The 18035-nt window shown below is 36.4% G+C and overlaps 1 protein-coding gene across 2 annotated transcripts in view; it reads right to left on the reverse strand.

Annotated features, from left to right (window-relative positions):
• The window catches only part of ATP7A (ATPase copper transporting alpha), a 147529-nt gene that overhangs the window by 41880 nt on the left and 87614 nt on the right, over positions 1–18035 (reverse strand). For both annotated transcript variants that reach the window (XM_043458393.1, XM_043458392.1), the window contains exons 3-5: positions 5948–6437; positions 4702–5427; positions 54–260 (exon numbers count right to left, since the gene is read on the reverse strand). In XM_043458393.1, the coding sequence (XP_043314328.1) occupies positions 54–260; positions 4702–5427; positions 5948–6437 (1423 nt within the window). The remainder of the gene's footprint in view (positions 1–53; positions 261–4701; positions 5428–5947; positions 6438–18035) is intronic.

Below are 18035 nucleotides of genomic sequence, written 5' to 3' on the forward strand. Positions count from 1 at the left end.
GGACAAAGTTCTCAAATTAGTACATAAAATAGCAAGTTTTAAGAGTGTCTTACCTTCTTCTCGTCTTAAATTCCGTTCAATGTTTGCTACACAGGAAGCACAAGTCATACCAGTGATCTGTATATAACACTTAGATGAAGTCTTTGGCTCCTCCTTGTCATGAGTTGGTGTCATCATTTTGGTGTGAAATTCATTAGTTGAGGTCAAAAGTGGCATTTCTGATGAGGACTGAGCTATTACTACCAATGGCTCATTTGTATCTGGTGGACAGGGAAAGATTCTTTTCATTTGAGGTATTCTCCAGCTGCATCCTCGTCACTTATCACAATCCACACCTCCTAGCACTGTCAACGCTGTTGCAGCTGCTGCTGCTAAGTCGCTTCAGTCGTGTCCGACTCTGTGTGACCCCATAGACAGCAGACCACCAGGCTCCTCTGTCCACGGGATTCTCCAGGCAAGAATACTGGAGTGGGTTGCCATTTCCTTCTCCAGGCACTGTCAATCCATTCCTTTAAAACTGTCATGGACCTAGCCCTGTGCAATAGTATCTTTACACTTTCCAGGAAGTGACTTCCAAGTTCAACACTGCCCATTCCAATTCTTGGGAAAATCAGAACTAGCTGAATAAACAGAACTTTATATCAAGATCTTCAAGCCCATTATCTCTACCCCAAACTCCAGTAGACAGTGGTTTATTAATAGAAAGCTCTTAGTTTTATAATGAATTTCTATCATTATGTTAATGATTTACATACTGGCAGTAAAGCAATTCATGTAAGTGGGACAAAAAACAATCTGCAAAACAGCAATGCAGTACAACGTCATTTAAAAATTGTTAGAGTGCATAGATGAGAACATGCATAAGGAAGCCTAGGAGAGTACATACCAAACTACTAGTAGAGGCTGTTTCTGGGGAATGAGGTTATGGCAGGAATAGAATAACAGAAAAAGATGAACAAATTTCCTCTATAGACATTGCTGTATGTTTGAATTTTAACAATAATACATAGTGTTTTTTAAATTAAAATGTCTTTGGTGGACAATGGAAGAAGAGGCAAGGAGTAAGTCAGCAATAATCTTCATTTTTCACAAAGTATTCAGAGAATTTTTCTGTAGAATGTTTATGGACTGTGAAACAGTGGAAAGCATCTGTCATCCCAGAAGCTCCCCTGCAGTCTTAGTGGAGACTTAATTTATCCATTTCAGTATTAATTACCTCCCAAGAAGGGAGAAAGTATTCTTTTTAGGACATCCATGTACCTGCAAAAAAAGCTAAAGATTTTCAACTCTACTGCAGAGATAAGGAGGAAAAGAAATGATGTGGAAATTTCCACTAACGTGTTACTTCTTTCCCTTGGGCAAAAAACTGATTCAAGTCTATTTGGCTAGTCCATAGAGGAAATCCTGCATAGCAGAGGTAGTTTTTAGGATACTGAAAAAAGGCATCTTTTGAAGAAACTTTAACAAAAGCCTGACCACTTCCATAACAAAAGCCTGACTTCTCAAATCAGTTATAATAAAGGCTCTTAAATTTTGACATACAATCACGTGGGCGATCTTGTTAAAATGCAGATTCTGATTCAGTACATTGAGGGTGAGGCCTGAAATTCTGTTCCAATAAGCTTCCAAGTGATGGCAGTATTGCCAGTCTGGGTATAGCAAAGGACACTTTGAATAGCAAAGGATGAGATTCTCCTAATTCCAAAATTAGACAGTCTCTGATCTTATATGTGAATCAATTTAGAAAATGATATTCATTCAGATTATGAGAGCATTATTTAGAACAAAGAGGATAAAATTTACCAAACAGTACCAAAAATTCAAAAAGGAGGCTCATCTGCCCAAAGGAAATAGCTTTGGCTTGGGGGAAAAAAAACATTATTTTAGTCTAGCCAGGAGCTTATTCATTCTATCATAATTATTATGAAGATTTAAAATTCTTAACTTGGACAGTGAAAAGAAAGATTATATTACCAATTACTTTAAGTATTATTCCAGAGTAATTTAGTTATTTCAGGTACCAGAAGTAACCAAAACATCTGCAATTCACACTCTAGAAGTACAGTACTGAGTTAAAATAAGTCATAGAGGTAACCCCTTTTAGTTACAATGGCATGATTTCTCAACAAAGATTCACAAAATTGTGACCTTTATCCCAGTGAATGTGGCAAGAAGAGCAAATGCTTCCATCTTCCACAGAGGCAGTACAGGTGTTAAAAAGCCAGAGTAAATTAAATGGCTAGTTTCTTTAAATTGGCTTTCCCATAAACTGAAGCAACACTGCTACTGCTGCTGCTGCTGCTAAGTCGCTTCAGTCGTGTCCGACTCTGTGCGACCCCATAGACGGCAGCCCACCAGGCTCCCCCGTCCCTGGGATTCTCCAGGCAAGAACACTGGAGTGGGTTGCCATTGCCTTCTCCAGTAGCAACACTACTTATGCATAAATTAATTCAAAAGAAGACTGACTCTCCTGCATGTGAGGCAACAATCAGAAAAGAATCCAAAAATTTCAAGAAAGGGTTTCCAGTCTGATCCTCAAAACTGGCAGGTTTAGTCTAAAGTAATATGAATAAATATATAATCAGAAAACGGCTTAAAAACAACTATGTTTATGTTTAACTATAAACATCATGTCTGCAACTTACTCTCAAATGATTCAGAAAAAGATAGATACGTGTGTGTGTATTGTGTGTTTGAATATATATCTGTTGATAGAGAAAAAGAATGATAAAACAAATGTGGCAACAGTATTAACAATGGAATCCGAGTAAAATTGGTAAACAGGAATTCTTTGTACTGTTCTTGCAGTTTTTCTGTAAGTTTGAAATTAAAGATGAAAAAGTTACAAAAAAGGAAAAGGAATTTAATCGAGTATTTCGTTTGCTTTAATTGGTTAGTGAAGACAACTTCTTATATTATATATCTTTTTATGATAACGATGATATTGGTGGTCATGATAAAAAGTACCTCCTATATTTCTCACTATTTCCTTTATTACCATTTATGGTCCACCCAGGACTGGTATGACATGAGGGTGAAATGCAATGATCCCTCTAAGTCTATAGGAACAGGTTTCAGAGTGGTAGACTATGAAACCTGGACCAGCATTGACACTAGCATTCAGAAAGTGGGCAGCCACAATTCTGGTGGCATCTTAAACTCTGATTGATCTATAGCAGAAACACACAATGCAGTCAATTGATATCAACTTTTTACCCCAATAATATGGGTTACTGTAGTCACAATTCATAAGTTATTTTATGGTCACAATCACTTTGCCAAGGTTTTCTACCTATTCATCATGGCTTTTAACATGCTTGTTATTGTTGCTGCTTAGTCACTAACCCGTGTCTGACTCTTTTGCGACCCCACGAACTGTAGCCTACCAGGCTCCTCTGTCCATGGGATTTCCCAGGCAAGAATACTGGAGTGGGTTACCATGCCCTCATCCAAAGGATCTTCCTGACCCTGGGATTGAACCTGTGTCTCTTGCACTTCAGGTGGATTCTTTACCGCTGAGCCACCGGGGAAGTCCAATGACATTGTCTAGAAATTAGTTATTCAACTTTTCCATTATATTCACAGAGAGAAATTTCACTTAGGGAATTTCCAGTTTAATTCAAGGCTAGGTTCAGTTCTAGTTCAAAACAAGTTCACATGGGCAAATTCCATTGGATATACATCTCTGGTTTCAGTTCAAGGTAAGAGCTACCAGAAAACAGGAAGACTTTGGGCCAGTTCTAGAGTCAGGTTAATTAGAATGCCTAAATTTGAAACTACAGCTTAAATTCTACTATTTATCTCTACTATTTTCATTTTATTTTTAAAATTTTTGTTTGCAATATAGTTGATTTACAATGTTATATCAGTTTCAAGTGTACAGCATAGTGAATCAGCTATACATATACATATATCCACTCTTTTTAAGATTCTTTTCCCATATAGGCCATTATGGAGTATTGAGTAGAGTTCCCTGGGCTATTCAGCAGGTTCTTATTAGTTATCTGTTCTATATATAATAGTGTGTATATGTCAACCAAATCTCCCAATTTATCCCTCCTCCCCTTATCCCCTGCTAACCATAAGTTTGTTTTCTACATCTGAGGCTCTAATTTTTCTTTTAAAATAACATTTGCTTCTCCCATATTATATATACATAAATACATACAAATATACATGTAACCCTGCCACAAAAAACTTAAAATACATAGGAAAGCACAATGAAAACAAATTATCATCTTTATCCTACCACTCACAAATAACTACAATTAAAATTTTGTTCATATTCTACCAGGAATTTTATTCATACACATAAATAACATATACATGGCATAAATCCTTATACATGTGTTTATAAAATTTTGACCATATGACTTTTTCACTTGCTTTTTCATTTAACAAAATATCTCAAACACTTTCCCGTGGCATTAAGTATCTTCAACACCATAATTTTTATGGCTTCAGAGCATTTCCTCACATGGAGGTATCATGCTTTATTTAATGTTTCTAGTTTCTATATAATTATGTAAACATCTTTATGCATCTTTATATATGCTTCATATATGCTGCTGACATATGTCATATTTCCAAAAAGTGGAACTGCAGTGCCTATTACTCATTTTTCACTGATAAAAGCCAAAAGAATTAGCAAAGTGTAAATAAAAAAACATTAGAAGAATCAAAGGACAAAATGATAATTACCTGACAAGGAAGCATCAAATCCCATGTTTTCTATTGCTTCTCTCAAGGTTTCTGGAGAGGTTAATAAAGGATCATACTCAACAGTCCCTTTGCCATTGGCAAGTGATACTTGTATGGATTTTACACCTGCCTTTTTTGATATGACACCTTCAATAGACTGCACACAAGAATTACAAGTCATGCCATCAATGTTTATCACAGTTTCTTGAGTTAGAGGCTGGCTAACTACATTCAAAGGACTCTTTTGAAGAGACGAGCTGGAGGGAGAATTTGAGGTACTCTCAATTTCACTTGCACTACTAACTCTATATTGCCCTTGTGATATGGCCTCTATTGCTTTTCTCAGTGTTTCTGGAGTGACTAAACTTGCATTGTACTTTACTATGGCAGATTTATTCTCTAAAGAAACTACTACACTGCTTACATGTTGGAGTGTAGATAAAGCACTTTCAATATTTGACACACATGATTTACAATGCATGCCATCTATGGTGAAAATGACTGTTGAATTACTGGTGTATGATGGACTCCTTTGCTGTGATCCTTCTGAGGATTTGACTGGTGTGTTCTTTAGACGTTCTATGTCAATAGCTCCCAATTTGAGGTATTTGGGCTGTTTTTTGATGAATGCTGTGAAGCCCACAACTTCAATCTGCTTTTTTATTTCCTCTGCTGTGATAAGATGAGGCTGATAAACAACAGTAGCTTCTTGATTGTCCAAGGAAACTAGTTAATAAAAAGAAAAATATTTAATTCAGTTATTCCTGGTCCACTTCAGAAAACATTCTATAGACCAAATTAATACCACACATAATTGTTTCTCTCTCGTTGTTATTATCCTTTCTTAAAATAATTCTGTTCTTTTCAGAATATGTTACTGACGTGGACTAGAAAAAAGCAAAAGATGTGACCACTGTATCTGTGGTCTCCAAGTTTCTGCATGCCTGAATAGAAACAGAGGTCAAGAGGACCCTAGGCATGTTGTGTTAAGAACCCTGAACTCCATGAATGCCACCTTGGCTGCCTTTTATGCTAGTTCAAGATTCATGTAACTTTTAATTATAATCATTAATTTTACTTGACATTAATCCTGGGAATACACTGTTTCTCAGACTTCAATGAAGCAGTAACATTCTAGTCCCACGGATTCAAAACCCATGCTTAAAAGAAAATGCTAAAGTTAAAAGACCAAAACAGAAAACCAAGTCTTACAAAGCAATCAAATAAACAATATCAGTCATACTACCTTTAATTCGCTGAACACCTTGCAGTTTCCCAATTTTTCCTTCAATGGTGCTGGTACATGAATGGCAGGTCATCCCTTCCACCTTCATCTTCAGCATGACTTCACCTGGTTGAGCCATACTATAATCTTCACAAGTTCCTAACTTTTTCTCCAGAGTTCCAGTACCTAAACTGAGATCAGGAACCAGCTCTACTATCTGATTGGCATTCACTATAGAAGGGATTATTGTCACCAGTGCAGTTCTCTGCTGAGGGGAAATTTTAATATCTGTCACACCCTTGGTCTTGAGCAATGTGCTTTGGATATGGTCCCATGGCGGAACCAGTGAAGCAGTAACAGTCAGAAACACAGTTTCAGTTAAAACAGGGAGAGGCTTAGGATTGTGGAGAACAGCATCAAAGCCCATGTCATCAATAGCTTCCTGCAGGGTCTTTGGAGTTTGTAGTTTTGGGTCATAAATAATAGTTGCATTTTTTTCTTCCAGTGAAACCTTTTGGAAGGAAATTGCAGAAGTCATTTTAATTAAATTTTATGATATGGAACTTAAAATTATCAATCATCACACCACCGTCAAGAATAAACAAATAATTAAATCAAATAGAGTTTCTTTATTAGTTCTCATTTTTCCTATTCTTTTTAGAAAGCAGCACAGAATGTCTTGTGTACCTACAGGAATGGTAAAGCTCTATGTAGGTGTACTTGACTCAGGTAATGATCAGGCATTTGAAACGTGCACAAACACACCCTAGAATTTCATAACAGAGAACAAACTACTCTTCCTCTCCTTTCACAAAGTATTCCAACACTCAGCACTCTACCAATTCAAAAGATAATTTCAGGAAAGAGGATCAGCTACATAAAACAAATTGGAAGTGAAGTTTAAAGTTTTAAAATGTTCAGTTAAGATAAACTTGTTGCAAAAAAAGGTATAAACATGCTGGTTTATGAAAGCAATATTCATAGGGTTTTGTAGCAAGTATTTCTATAACCTTCTAAGTCACTATAGTCTAGTATTACTTTTGTGCAAAATAAGAACATCTTTATCATTTTTCCTGACTTGATTATTAAAATAATGATTGTATTCTTAAAGCTCAGCAACTGAATATAATTTAACTACTACCTGGACATCTTACCCTGCATCTTTTTGGGTAACACATGGATTATAAAGATTTATGAAGTAGTCATATACACACACAAAACTAGGTTAAGAGTCAGAAGATTTGAGCTCCAGTGTCAATTCTCCACTTATGAATTAACCACACTCACTAGCTCTACCATCAGAAAAATGAAGAAATGTGCTCTATTCTCTTCCAGGGTTATTATAAGGATCATATGAGTAAATAGGAAAGTAGTTCTTTGAAGCAGTAAGTCATATAAAAGTAAACACTGAAAAACTAATATTTATCAAACACTTATTATATGTGCCAGGAACTCAGATTCTCATGATACAAAGCTGATCATGACATAGTCACAGGGAGCAATGCTAGAACAGAGGACAGAGAAAAAGAACACCCATTCATCCCTGGGAATGTGTGTCAAAAAGGTTTCTTAAGGGAGATAATACCTGAATGTTAAAGGAATAACAGAAATTAGCAAGGACATTTGAAGCAGGGAACTCATGACAAATGTAAACACAAAAGTAGAGAAAAAAACGAAAGGCTGCATAATTAGGCAACTGCTTTATCATGGGGGCTTTTGTATGCCAATAATCATCTGTACTTTATTCCATAGGTAATAGAGAGTCATGGAAAAGTTAAGCAGGGGAATGACATAGTTATATTTGCATTTAGAGAAGAATCATTTTGGAGTGATGTGGGTGATGGAACTGTGCTGTCCTGGCTTTGGGTAGTTAAATTAATCTAAGTGTGTTAGTTGCTCAGTTGTGTCCGACTCTTTGCGACCCCACGGATTGTAGCCCACCAGGCTCCTCCGTCCATGGGATTCTCCAGGCAAGAGTACTGGAGTGGGTTGCCATTTACTTCTCCAAATTAATCTATACATGTGTTAAAATTAACCAAACCTAAAAAAAGCAAGCAAGCAAACAAACAAAACATTCATAGAACTGTACGCCAAAAAGAAGTCAATTTGGGGGTATAATTTTAAAAACAAAAATGAAAAGATTAAAAAATTCAGTTCCTCAGTTACATTAGCCACATTTCTAGTGTTCAATGGCCAATGTGGCCGCCACAAGGGACAGAGTAAATACAGAACATTTTCATCATTACAGAATGTTCCATTGGACAGTACTGCTCTATGTACTACTCTACTTTTTCTGATCAAGTGCCAAACTTTTAAAAAAGGGAAGGGGATTTTTCCCCCGCTCACCCTGCCAAATTTCAATTTACTGAGGTACCCAATGAGAAAGTGTTCTGAAAATTGATTTTTAAAAGCAAAAATCACTTTATCACCCGATGATTTGCTACACTTTTCATTGCCATAGCCTGAACATAAAAAAACAAGGAAACTATTTATACAAAATACTATACAAAAAAGTTGTTTTATCCTATGTTGTTTTCATGCTGCAAACCAGAAAGTTCAGTTCAGTTCAGTTCAGTTCAGTCGCTCAGTCGTGTCCGACTCTTTGCGACACTTCCTTATTTAGTAACTTCTATTTGTGTGTTTTAAAGCCAGGTCAACCATACCTAGCACAAAAAAAATGTTCCCCTTTGGGATAACAGCACTTGACTTTTCCTCTGAATGTTAGATACCAGAGATTTTTCAAGCCGAAAGTCTCAAAGGAAACAAAAACAGGCAGCACCTTTGTGTAAGAGGAAATTCACAGTGTTTATCACAGAACTATTCTGGATGCCAAATCCTTGAGCAGGAAGCTAAAATAGCACTTATTTATTTAACAAACATTTACTGAATACCTATTATGTATTAGCTGCTAGGGATCCAATGGTGAGTAAAAGCAAGCACAGATTCCAAACAACTGGAAATTGCTGGGAGCAATCTGTCTGATTCTGGATCTGCGCCACTCTCCCTGATCACCACCAACGCAAACCACCTTCGCCTATTCCCCACAGTACTCCGAAGTTTTAACTGCTTGTTTTTCTTCTCAGAATCTTTCATTAGGAATCAATGTGGTTTTGTTTTGTTTTTTCCCAGAGGAACTATGTTTCTATTTTATCAATAGCTCCCCTGAAAATAAACATCCAAAAGCCTACAATCTATAAATGTGGCTCCTATGAAGGACTTAAGATGGAGCACTGTTCACTATATTTAGATGAAGGCAGGAATGAAAGAGAAGAAAAGAAACCAAACATATCCTGTGGCCTCAACAGTATTAACAGTGGTGTAGAGGGTGCTGTCCATAGATATTGTAAAGATCCATTATTTTAATGCATAAGGAGTTATTTGTCTACTGAAATGTCTAAAACATGAAATTCAAGCATCGTATACTTTATCTGTATGTAATTTCTGTATAATTTGCATAAATATAAAAAGACTGCATCATCTATTCTCAAGCAAGAAACTTAAGACAAATATAAGGGCTTAAGTTTCTTGAAAGACAGTTCTTTTGAGCTCTACCTTTCCATAAAAGGTGTTATAAAAACTGTGTTATTACCACTTCTTGGATTGTTATTAGTATATTTTCTTTTGTGTATTCCTTCTCATCTGGTAATAAAAGGTGATCCAATTTCCTATCTGAAGGCTAGGACACTGAATAAATTGCCCAAGAAGCTCAGCAAGAAAATGAAAGAGCTAGAATTCAAATGTAGGTCTCTGTAACTCCAAACTCTTTCCATTTATAAATGATAAATCTAGATGATCTTTGATCTCCCTGAAAAACCAAAATTCTATGCCTGTGATTTGAGGGATTTGTGACTTAAAAATACCTGAAAAGTATGAAATATTTCTAGTGTGTGAACTAAATTTTAGTTCTATGTTTACTTTTCCCCTCTACATTTCATATCTTCTCAAAATAAAAAATGACTAAGAGAATGTATTTCTTTAGGTTTTTAGCAAGATTTGACAATCAGTATATTCTAACATTTCCCCATTTTTAAAAGTCACTTTGGGAAAGGTACTTTGCTTTAGCACACTGAAATTCCCTTTTATCCCCCCAGGAGTTGATTGATACGTCCCCAAAATAAATTCAGATTAGCATGCTACTAAGCCAGTGGGGAAATCTTCAAATGGTTTAAAGCCTACTTTCTAACATTTTCATAACAACTCAATATAGAGGGATTCAGAGGTTTTGCAGGAGCTTGAAAGGATCCTGTCCTTCTACAGAGACTAAACTCAGAAAAGTAAAATGATTCATCATTAATCTTGAATTTCTAATATGTCTGATTCTTCTTGCACAATATATTTTGCCAACTAAATACTATATAAAATACATAATAGGAATCCCATTTATATTACATATGTCTTAATACAAATTCTATCACTGTTTGCTGAAAAAATAATATATATATTTTAACTGAGTAACACTCTGATGTTTCAATAAAGGATACTGAAAATTAAAGTATAAGAGTATAAGAGGAAGGCATCAAGTTCTATTGATATTTATTTAATTTGACCAATCTAAATAAAAGTTACAAATTAAAAACTTTATTCTTTTCCATTTATTTTTATTAGTTAGAGGCTAATTACTTTACAATATTGTAGTGGTTTTTGCCATACACTGACATGAATCAGCCATGGATTTACATGTATTCCCCATCCCGATCCCCCCTCCCACCTCCCTCTCCACCTGATCCCTCTGGGTCTTCCCAGTGCACCAGCCCCGAGCACTTGTCTCATGCATCCAACCTTGGCTGGTGATCTGTTTCACCCTTGATAATATACATGTTTCAATGCTGTTCTCTCGAAACATCCCACCCTTGCCTTCTCCCACAGAGTCCAAAAGTCTGTTCTGTACATCTGTGACTCTTTTTGTTTTGCATGTAGGGTTATCGTTACCATCCTTCTAAATTCCATATATATGCGTTAGTATACTGTATTGGTCTTTATCTTTCTGGCTTACTTCACTCTGTATAATGGGCTCCAGTTTCATCCATCTCATTAGAACTGATTCAAATGAATTCTTTTTAATGACTGAGTAATATTCCATGGTGTATATGTACCACAGCTTCCTTATCCATTCATCTGCTGATGGGCATCTAGGTTGCTTCCATGTCCTGGTTATTATAAACAGTGCTGCGATGAATATTGGGGTGCATGTGTCTCTTTCAGATCTGGTTTCCTCAGTGTGTATGCCCAGAAGTGGGATTGCTGGGTCATATGGCAGTTCTATTTCCAGTTTTTTAAGAAATCTCCACACTGTTTTCCATAGCGGCTGTACTAGTTTGCATTCCCACCAACAGTGTAAGAGGGTTCCCTTTTCTCCACACCCTCTCCAGCATTTATTGCTTATAGACTTTTGGATAGCAGCCATCCTGACTGGCGTGTAATGGTACCTCATTGTGGTTTTGATTTGCATTTCTCTAATAATGAGTGATGTTGAGCATCTTTTCATGTGTTTGTTAGCCATCTGTATGTCTTCTTTGGAGAAATGTCTGTTTAGTTCTTTGGCCCATTTTTTGATTGGGTCATTTATTTTTCTGGAATGGAGCTGCAGGAGTTGCTTGTATATTTTTGAGATTAATCCTTTGTCTGTTTCTTCATTTGCTATTATTTTCTCCCAATCTGAGGGCTGTCTTTTCACCTTACTTATAGTTTCCTTTGTAGTGCAAAAGCTTTTAAGTTTCATTAGGTCCCATTTGTTTATTTTTGCTTTTATTTCCAGTATTCTGGGAGGTGGGTCATAGAGGATCTTGCTGTGATTTATGTCGGAGAGTGTTTTGCCTATGTTCTCCTCTAGGAGTTCTATAGTTTCTGGTCTTACATTTAGATCTTTAATCCATTTTGAGTTTATTTTTGTGTATGGTGTTAAAAAGTGTTCTAGTTTCATTCTTTTACAAGTGGTTGACCAGTTTTCCCAGCACCACTTGTTAAAGAGGTTGTCTTTTTCCCATTGTATATTCTTGCCTCCTTTGTCAAAGATAAGGTGTCCATAGGTTAGTGGATTTATCTCTGGGCTTTCTATTCTGTTCCATTGATCTATATTTCTGTCTTTGTGCCAGTACCACACTGTCTTGATGACTGTGGCTTTGTAGTAGAGTCTGAAGTCAGGCAGGTTGATTCCTCCAGTTCCATTCTTCTTTCTCAGATAACTTTGGCTATTCGAGGTTTTTTGTATTTCCATACAAATTGTGAAATTATTTGTTCTAGTTCTGTGAAAAACACCATTGGTAGCTTGATAGGGATTGCATTGAATCTATAGATTGCTTTGGGTAGTATGAACTAGCAAAAGACAATTTTTAGAGACTAAGACAACAGCCCCAAACCACTCTAACAATTCAAAGGTCAAATGTTTTAAAATGAAAAAGACATGGAGATTTTGTTAGTTTAAGTTGTAGTATTGTTTTTCTGTAAATTGAGTGTTTTTTCCAAATTTTCATTGCTAATATAATTTCACTTTATTCAAAAATTATATAACTAATGCATGATTATTCATTATAAAAATTTATATACAAAGAAAGGAAATAGTAAAAGTCCCTCTTTACATGATTCCTCTACTGCTAGTTTTAAACCTTGGATTTGATATTTCTTTGATCCTTGGTTCAACTAAATCAGAAGCCTAAGCCTGTTTCAATAACCGATTCTACATCTTCATGGATGGCCATTTATTACCTAAGAATTTATACAAGGCAAAATGCCTGTATTACTCTAATACAGCATTTGAAAAAAAGAAATGTTCAATGCACTATCATCATTTGCCATACCAAATGTTAGAGGGAAAAAGTTACAACTAGAAATAAAGACAGATTTCTATATGCTGACAGGAAACAATAAGATGTATTTGCCAGGTGAAAAAAAGCAAGGTTAGAACAGTATGTATATAGTATGCTTCAGTTCAGTTCAGTCGCTCAGTCGTGTCCAACTCTTTGCGACCCCATGAACCGCAGCATGCCAGGCCTCCCTGTCCATCACCAATTCCCGGAGCTTACCGAAACCCATGTCCATCGAGTCGGTGATGTCATCCAACCATCTCATGCTCTTTTGTCCACTTCTCCTCCTGCCCTCACACATATACACACACATATATACACAGTTAACCCTTAAACAACAAGGAGATGGGGGTGGGGGCACCCACCTCATGTATAACTTTACATTTGGCTCTCCATATCCTCAGTTCCACACCCTCAGATTCAACCAACCACAGATCGTGTAGTACTATAACACATATTTATTGAAAAAATGTGCATAAGTGGACCTGTGCAGTTCAAACCTAGGTTGTTCAAGTAAGCATATAGATCTACAAATGTTATTCATCTTATATTCAGTCTATTTCTAGGAGAATTCATACATAGGAAACTGATAACTGGTTTCTTTTGGAAAGGGGACTTTACTCTGGACATATGTTACTTTTCCAATAATTAAAAAAAAATAGTTAATTTTAAGGGGAGCAAGGAATGTATTGATCCACAGGATGAATTTGGTAACTGCTAGCATCTAGATTGGTTTTTTTTTTTTTTTTTTTTTTTTGGCCACACTGTGCAGCTTGTGGGATCTTAGTTCCCTGGCCAGGGATTAAACCCAGGTCCTCAGCAGTGAGTGACGAGTCCTAACCACTGAATTGCCAGGGAATTACCTAAATGACCATTTTTTTTTTAATGACCATTTTTGTAAAGGATAGTCTGTTAGGAAAATGGACTGCAGCCTTTATCTGAGTAAAGGAAAAAGTACACAAAACGCAGTTAAGTTTCAAGGACAAAGTAATCTGTAATAAGGCATTAGCCTTTAGAGCCATTTGGTGCTTATATCTAATTAAATTTAATTTTACATTACCCCTTTCAAAAAGGCCAATCTCAGAGAAAGACCTTCACATTATCTACCCATTTTATTTTCCTGCTGAACTGACCACTGGGGTGATTAAATAAAACTTCAAGTTAATCTCTTTAAAGTCTACAGTCTTGGCAGAACAAGAGTATAACACTCATTTATAAACTTTGCAATTTAAGACATAATATCCAAACTATATTTAAATGCTGAAGCTGCAAAGAGGTATAATCATATTGATTCTATTTATTTCAAAGTTAGAGACTTCTTGACAATTCACTTGCCTTGAATCCTGTTAATTAAATCTCTAATCTGTTCCACTGCAACATTTTTTAAATAAAACAATCATACTCAATTTAACATCACAATTATATCAATTCATACCAGAGTTTTATTCCAAACACAACAAACAGCTCCTTGACTTAGTTGAAACAATGTCCTCTTCAAATCTGGTTTCTGAATTGACTATACATTAGTCTTAATTATAATCTCAGAAACTATGATCCAGAAATTTTAAACCTTAACAGTCTTTAAGAAGTGACCAATATTTATGTGTTAAGCTGCATTCTGACTATAAATTATGTTCAGACGAGGACAATTTTCCATACAGTGCCTAGAAAGAGGTGAATCCACCTTTTGTGGCCTCTGAAATGTAAGCTTTTTGAGGGACCTTCACTAAGGAAAATAGCACAAAACTATAAATGAAAAAACATCTGTACAAATGTAAATATTCTAAATGAGGCTGGATGCATGAGACAAGTGCTCGGGCCTGGTGCACTGGGAAGACCCACAGGAATCGGGTGGAGAGGGAGGTGGGAGGGGGGATCAGGATGGGGAATACTTGTAAATCCATGGCTGATTCATGTCAATGTATGAGAAAAACCACTACAATATTGTAAAGTAATTAGCCTCCAACTTATAAAAGTAAATGAAAAAAAATAAATGAGTAACAAAATTACAAGTTATAAAGTTTTGAAACTTACCAAATACCATAAAATCCATTAAAGTAACTTTTTTATTAATAATACCTCCTATACCTGTATAATATTTTCTCTTTCTACATGTTTGGCTATATATGTACTCTGCTGCTTCATTTAACGGTGATTTTGTAAAATCATTTTATATATGATTGTCAAATTTGGGAAAACTATCAAATTTCTTTCATATAGGAGCAATGAGATCTCAGGGCATTTCAGAAGTTTACTTGTGCAGTGAACTAGTTTTAAATACTCTTTGAATTGATAACACTCATTTATCACTTTTACACTAGGCCCTACTCCTTTATGCCATGACCCTGGTGAGTTGGCATCATGAGTGGTAAGGACATTATTCTACCAGAATCTGCAGCACAAATTTCATTATACACAGAATCAACTAAGAACCGTGTGTGTATATGTGCGTGCACGCGCATGCGCACATGCATGCTCAGTCGTGTCCGACTATTTGGAACCCCATGGACTGTAGCCTGCCCGGCTCCTCTGTCCATGAAATTCTCCAGGCAAGAATACTGGAGTGGGTAGCCATTCCCTCTCCATTCTCTTCTTCCTGACCCAGAGATCGAATCCATGTCTCTTGCATCTCTTGTGTCTCCTGCATTGGCAGGCGGATTCTTTACCACTAGCACCACCTGGGAAGCCCTTTAAAGCCAAATATTTTACTAACCCCAAACTAAACATATCCCCAATTCAACCTATTAATCAGATCCCCAAAATGCCTGTGGCACATCCAATACTACCTACATAAAAGGGAAGTCTAAAAGAGGTGGGTCGAAGTGGAAGTAGACAATGGATTTAAAGGATTGTGGTTAAAATATTTTACTTTCACAAAAACACATAACCATGGGAACATTGCTTTGATTCCTTCCAGATCTTAGAAGGGGTCGATGCAAGTGGAAGGCTCTGAAACTTAAGCTTAGCTTCACTATAAACCTGTCTCTGGGCCTAGAAAACAACACTTAGTAATATACATTTTAAAGGAAGGAGAAAAGAAGAAGGATTACTAGTATACTCTGTATCATATGGGCTTCTGACTGTAGAGGCAGAGCTGGAAAAGGCAGAAAAAATATGTCTACCTTCATTTTTAGCAAACAAATTATGAATGTACTCAGGAAATTATAGCCTTAAATATCTGTCACTAGGATCCATATAAATCACTGTTGATAACACAAAGTGCTTTCATGTTATACTTCTGCTACTTTTCTTGTACAGCTTAATCCAACTTAATTGCATTTTTCTGACTTTCAGTTCAGTTCAGTTGCTCAGTTGTGTCTGACTCTCTGTGACCCCATGAATGGCAGCACGCCAGGCCTCCCTGTCCATCACAAACTCCCGGAGTTCACTCAAACTCATGTCCATCGAGTTGGTGATGCCATCCAGTCATCTCATCCTCTGTCATCCCCTTCTCTTCCTGCCCCCAAGCCCTCCCAGCATCAGGGTCTTTTCCAATGAGTCAACTCTTCGCATGAGGTGGCCAAAGTATTGGAGTTTCAGCTTCAGCATCAGTCCTTCCAATGAACTGATGCTGAAGCTGAAACTCCAATACTTTAAATAGGTCATATTAAGCAGTGGTGAATGCAGTAAAGTGGAAGATGCAGCCTTATATATGAGTGGGGTGCAATAAGTCTCTAGGGGAAAATTTATACAGGAATGTACTTGCAAATGTCAAAAGAGAATCTCATCTTTTAGTTTTACATAGATAACTAGGAAAAATTTAATAATTTAAAACAGTTTGTCAGAGAGTTGAGGGTTTTGGAAAATGCATTAAGTTGTCAGGAGACAATAAGAACCTAAGTAATTTGAAGAAAAACTATGTGAACTAGTTTCTAGATGGTTAAAACAGCTTTACTGAAATTAGCACACACTTAATTAAGACTTAGCTTCTATTCTGGCCCCTAGCAACAGCCATTTTAGCTCAAGTGGAGAAGTTTAATTGGTTTCACTTGAGGATAAATCAAGTACAGATGTCATACTTATTCACTGAAATTATTCATTTTTAAAGTTTTGGAACCGAAGGTTGCAGAGCTATTTTTGCCATCCTCTTTTCTAATTAGCAAATTGCAAAAATATCTCTCTGATTTTTGGACAGTCACAATTAGTGAAAAATTGCAAAATGTTTTTAGAAATTTGAGTATTCTGAATGCAAACACTTTGGAGGAAACTTGTAGTAGAGTTAATAAAAGTTACCTGTTATCTCTCAGATTTTCCAACTTGGCTCTCTCCTCAAAACAAATTAAAGGCAGCAATGTCCTTAGGGCGGGGAGGAAGAGAGGAGGCAATGAGGAAGCCTCTAAGACTGTAGTTATGCCAAGGTAGATGGTAAATGGGGCTTCCCAAGTGGCATTAGAGGTAAAGAATCTGCGGGCCAATGCAGGAGACGTAAGAGATGCTGGTTTGATTCTTGGGTCAGAAAGATCCCCTGAAGGAGGGCATAGCAACCCACTCCAGTATCCTTGCCTGGAGAATCAGAGGAAACCCCACATTTGGAGCATGAGTGAAAGTGAAAACTTCATATGTAAGTATTCACATGGATACCTACAGGACAGAAAACTCAGCAGAAGGCATATTACACTGTAATATGTAAAGGAAGATTTTCCTGCCAGAACCATCAACATAGTTTCATCTGACCAGAGTGTGTAGTTTAGTAAGCAAATGAGAAACACTGCTTTCTTCCCAAACAAATAGTAAAATGGATACAGTTTACTTTGTCCTCTCTGGCCAAGATGAATATGAGATTCAGACATGGAAAAAAACACGTAGAGTTTCAGATATAGAAAATAACTGTCAACATATTGGCACCACAACATGTGGTGAAATTTTGTATCAAATTTCATGAAGAATCACTATGTGCCAATTAGCCAATTTTCTGGTAATAAAAACAAGGTAAACTGAAGCTAATTTGCTTAAGATCTTATGAGATGCATGAATCACAGACAAGAACACTGTAAGGACAAGAAAGCATGAATCCCCTACTTCACTGAAAAGCTAAAATCCATTTGAAATCTCTGAAGAATGGGTAAAAACTTAATGTTTAGATTAAGATTAAAAGACAGAACTCCCATAAGTATTTGATGTGGAGATACACAAAACATTCTGGTTTCAATTTAATGATTTGAGCACTTAAAATATGTAATGAGCTTCTGATTATTAGAATCCATCAGATTCCTAATTCTAAATCCTGTAGTAAATCTGATGTCCAATTAGATAAAGCTCCCTTTAGAATATTTACATCTACTCTGGGCAGCATGTCTAAAATTTATCTT

Source organism: Cervus canadensis, chromosome X (assembly GCF_019320065.1).
Source record: "Cervus canadensis isolate Bull #8, Minnesota chromosome X, ASM1932006v1, whole genome shotgun sequence".
NCBI lineage: Eukaryota > Metazoa > Chordata > Mammalia > Artiodactyla > Cervidae > Cervus > Cervus canadensis.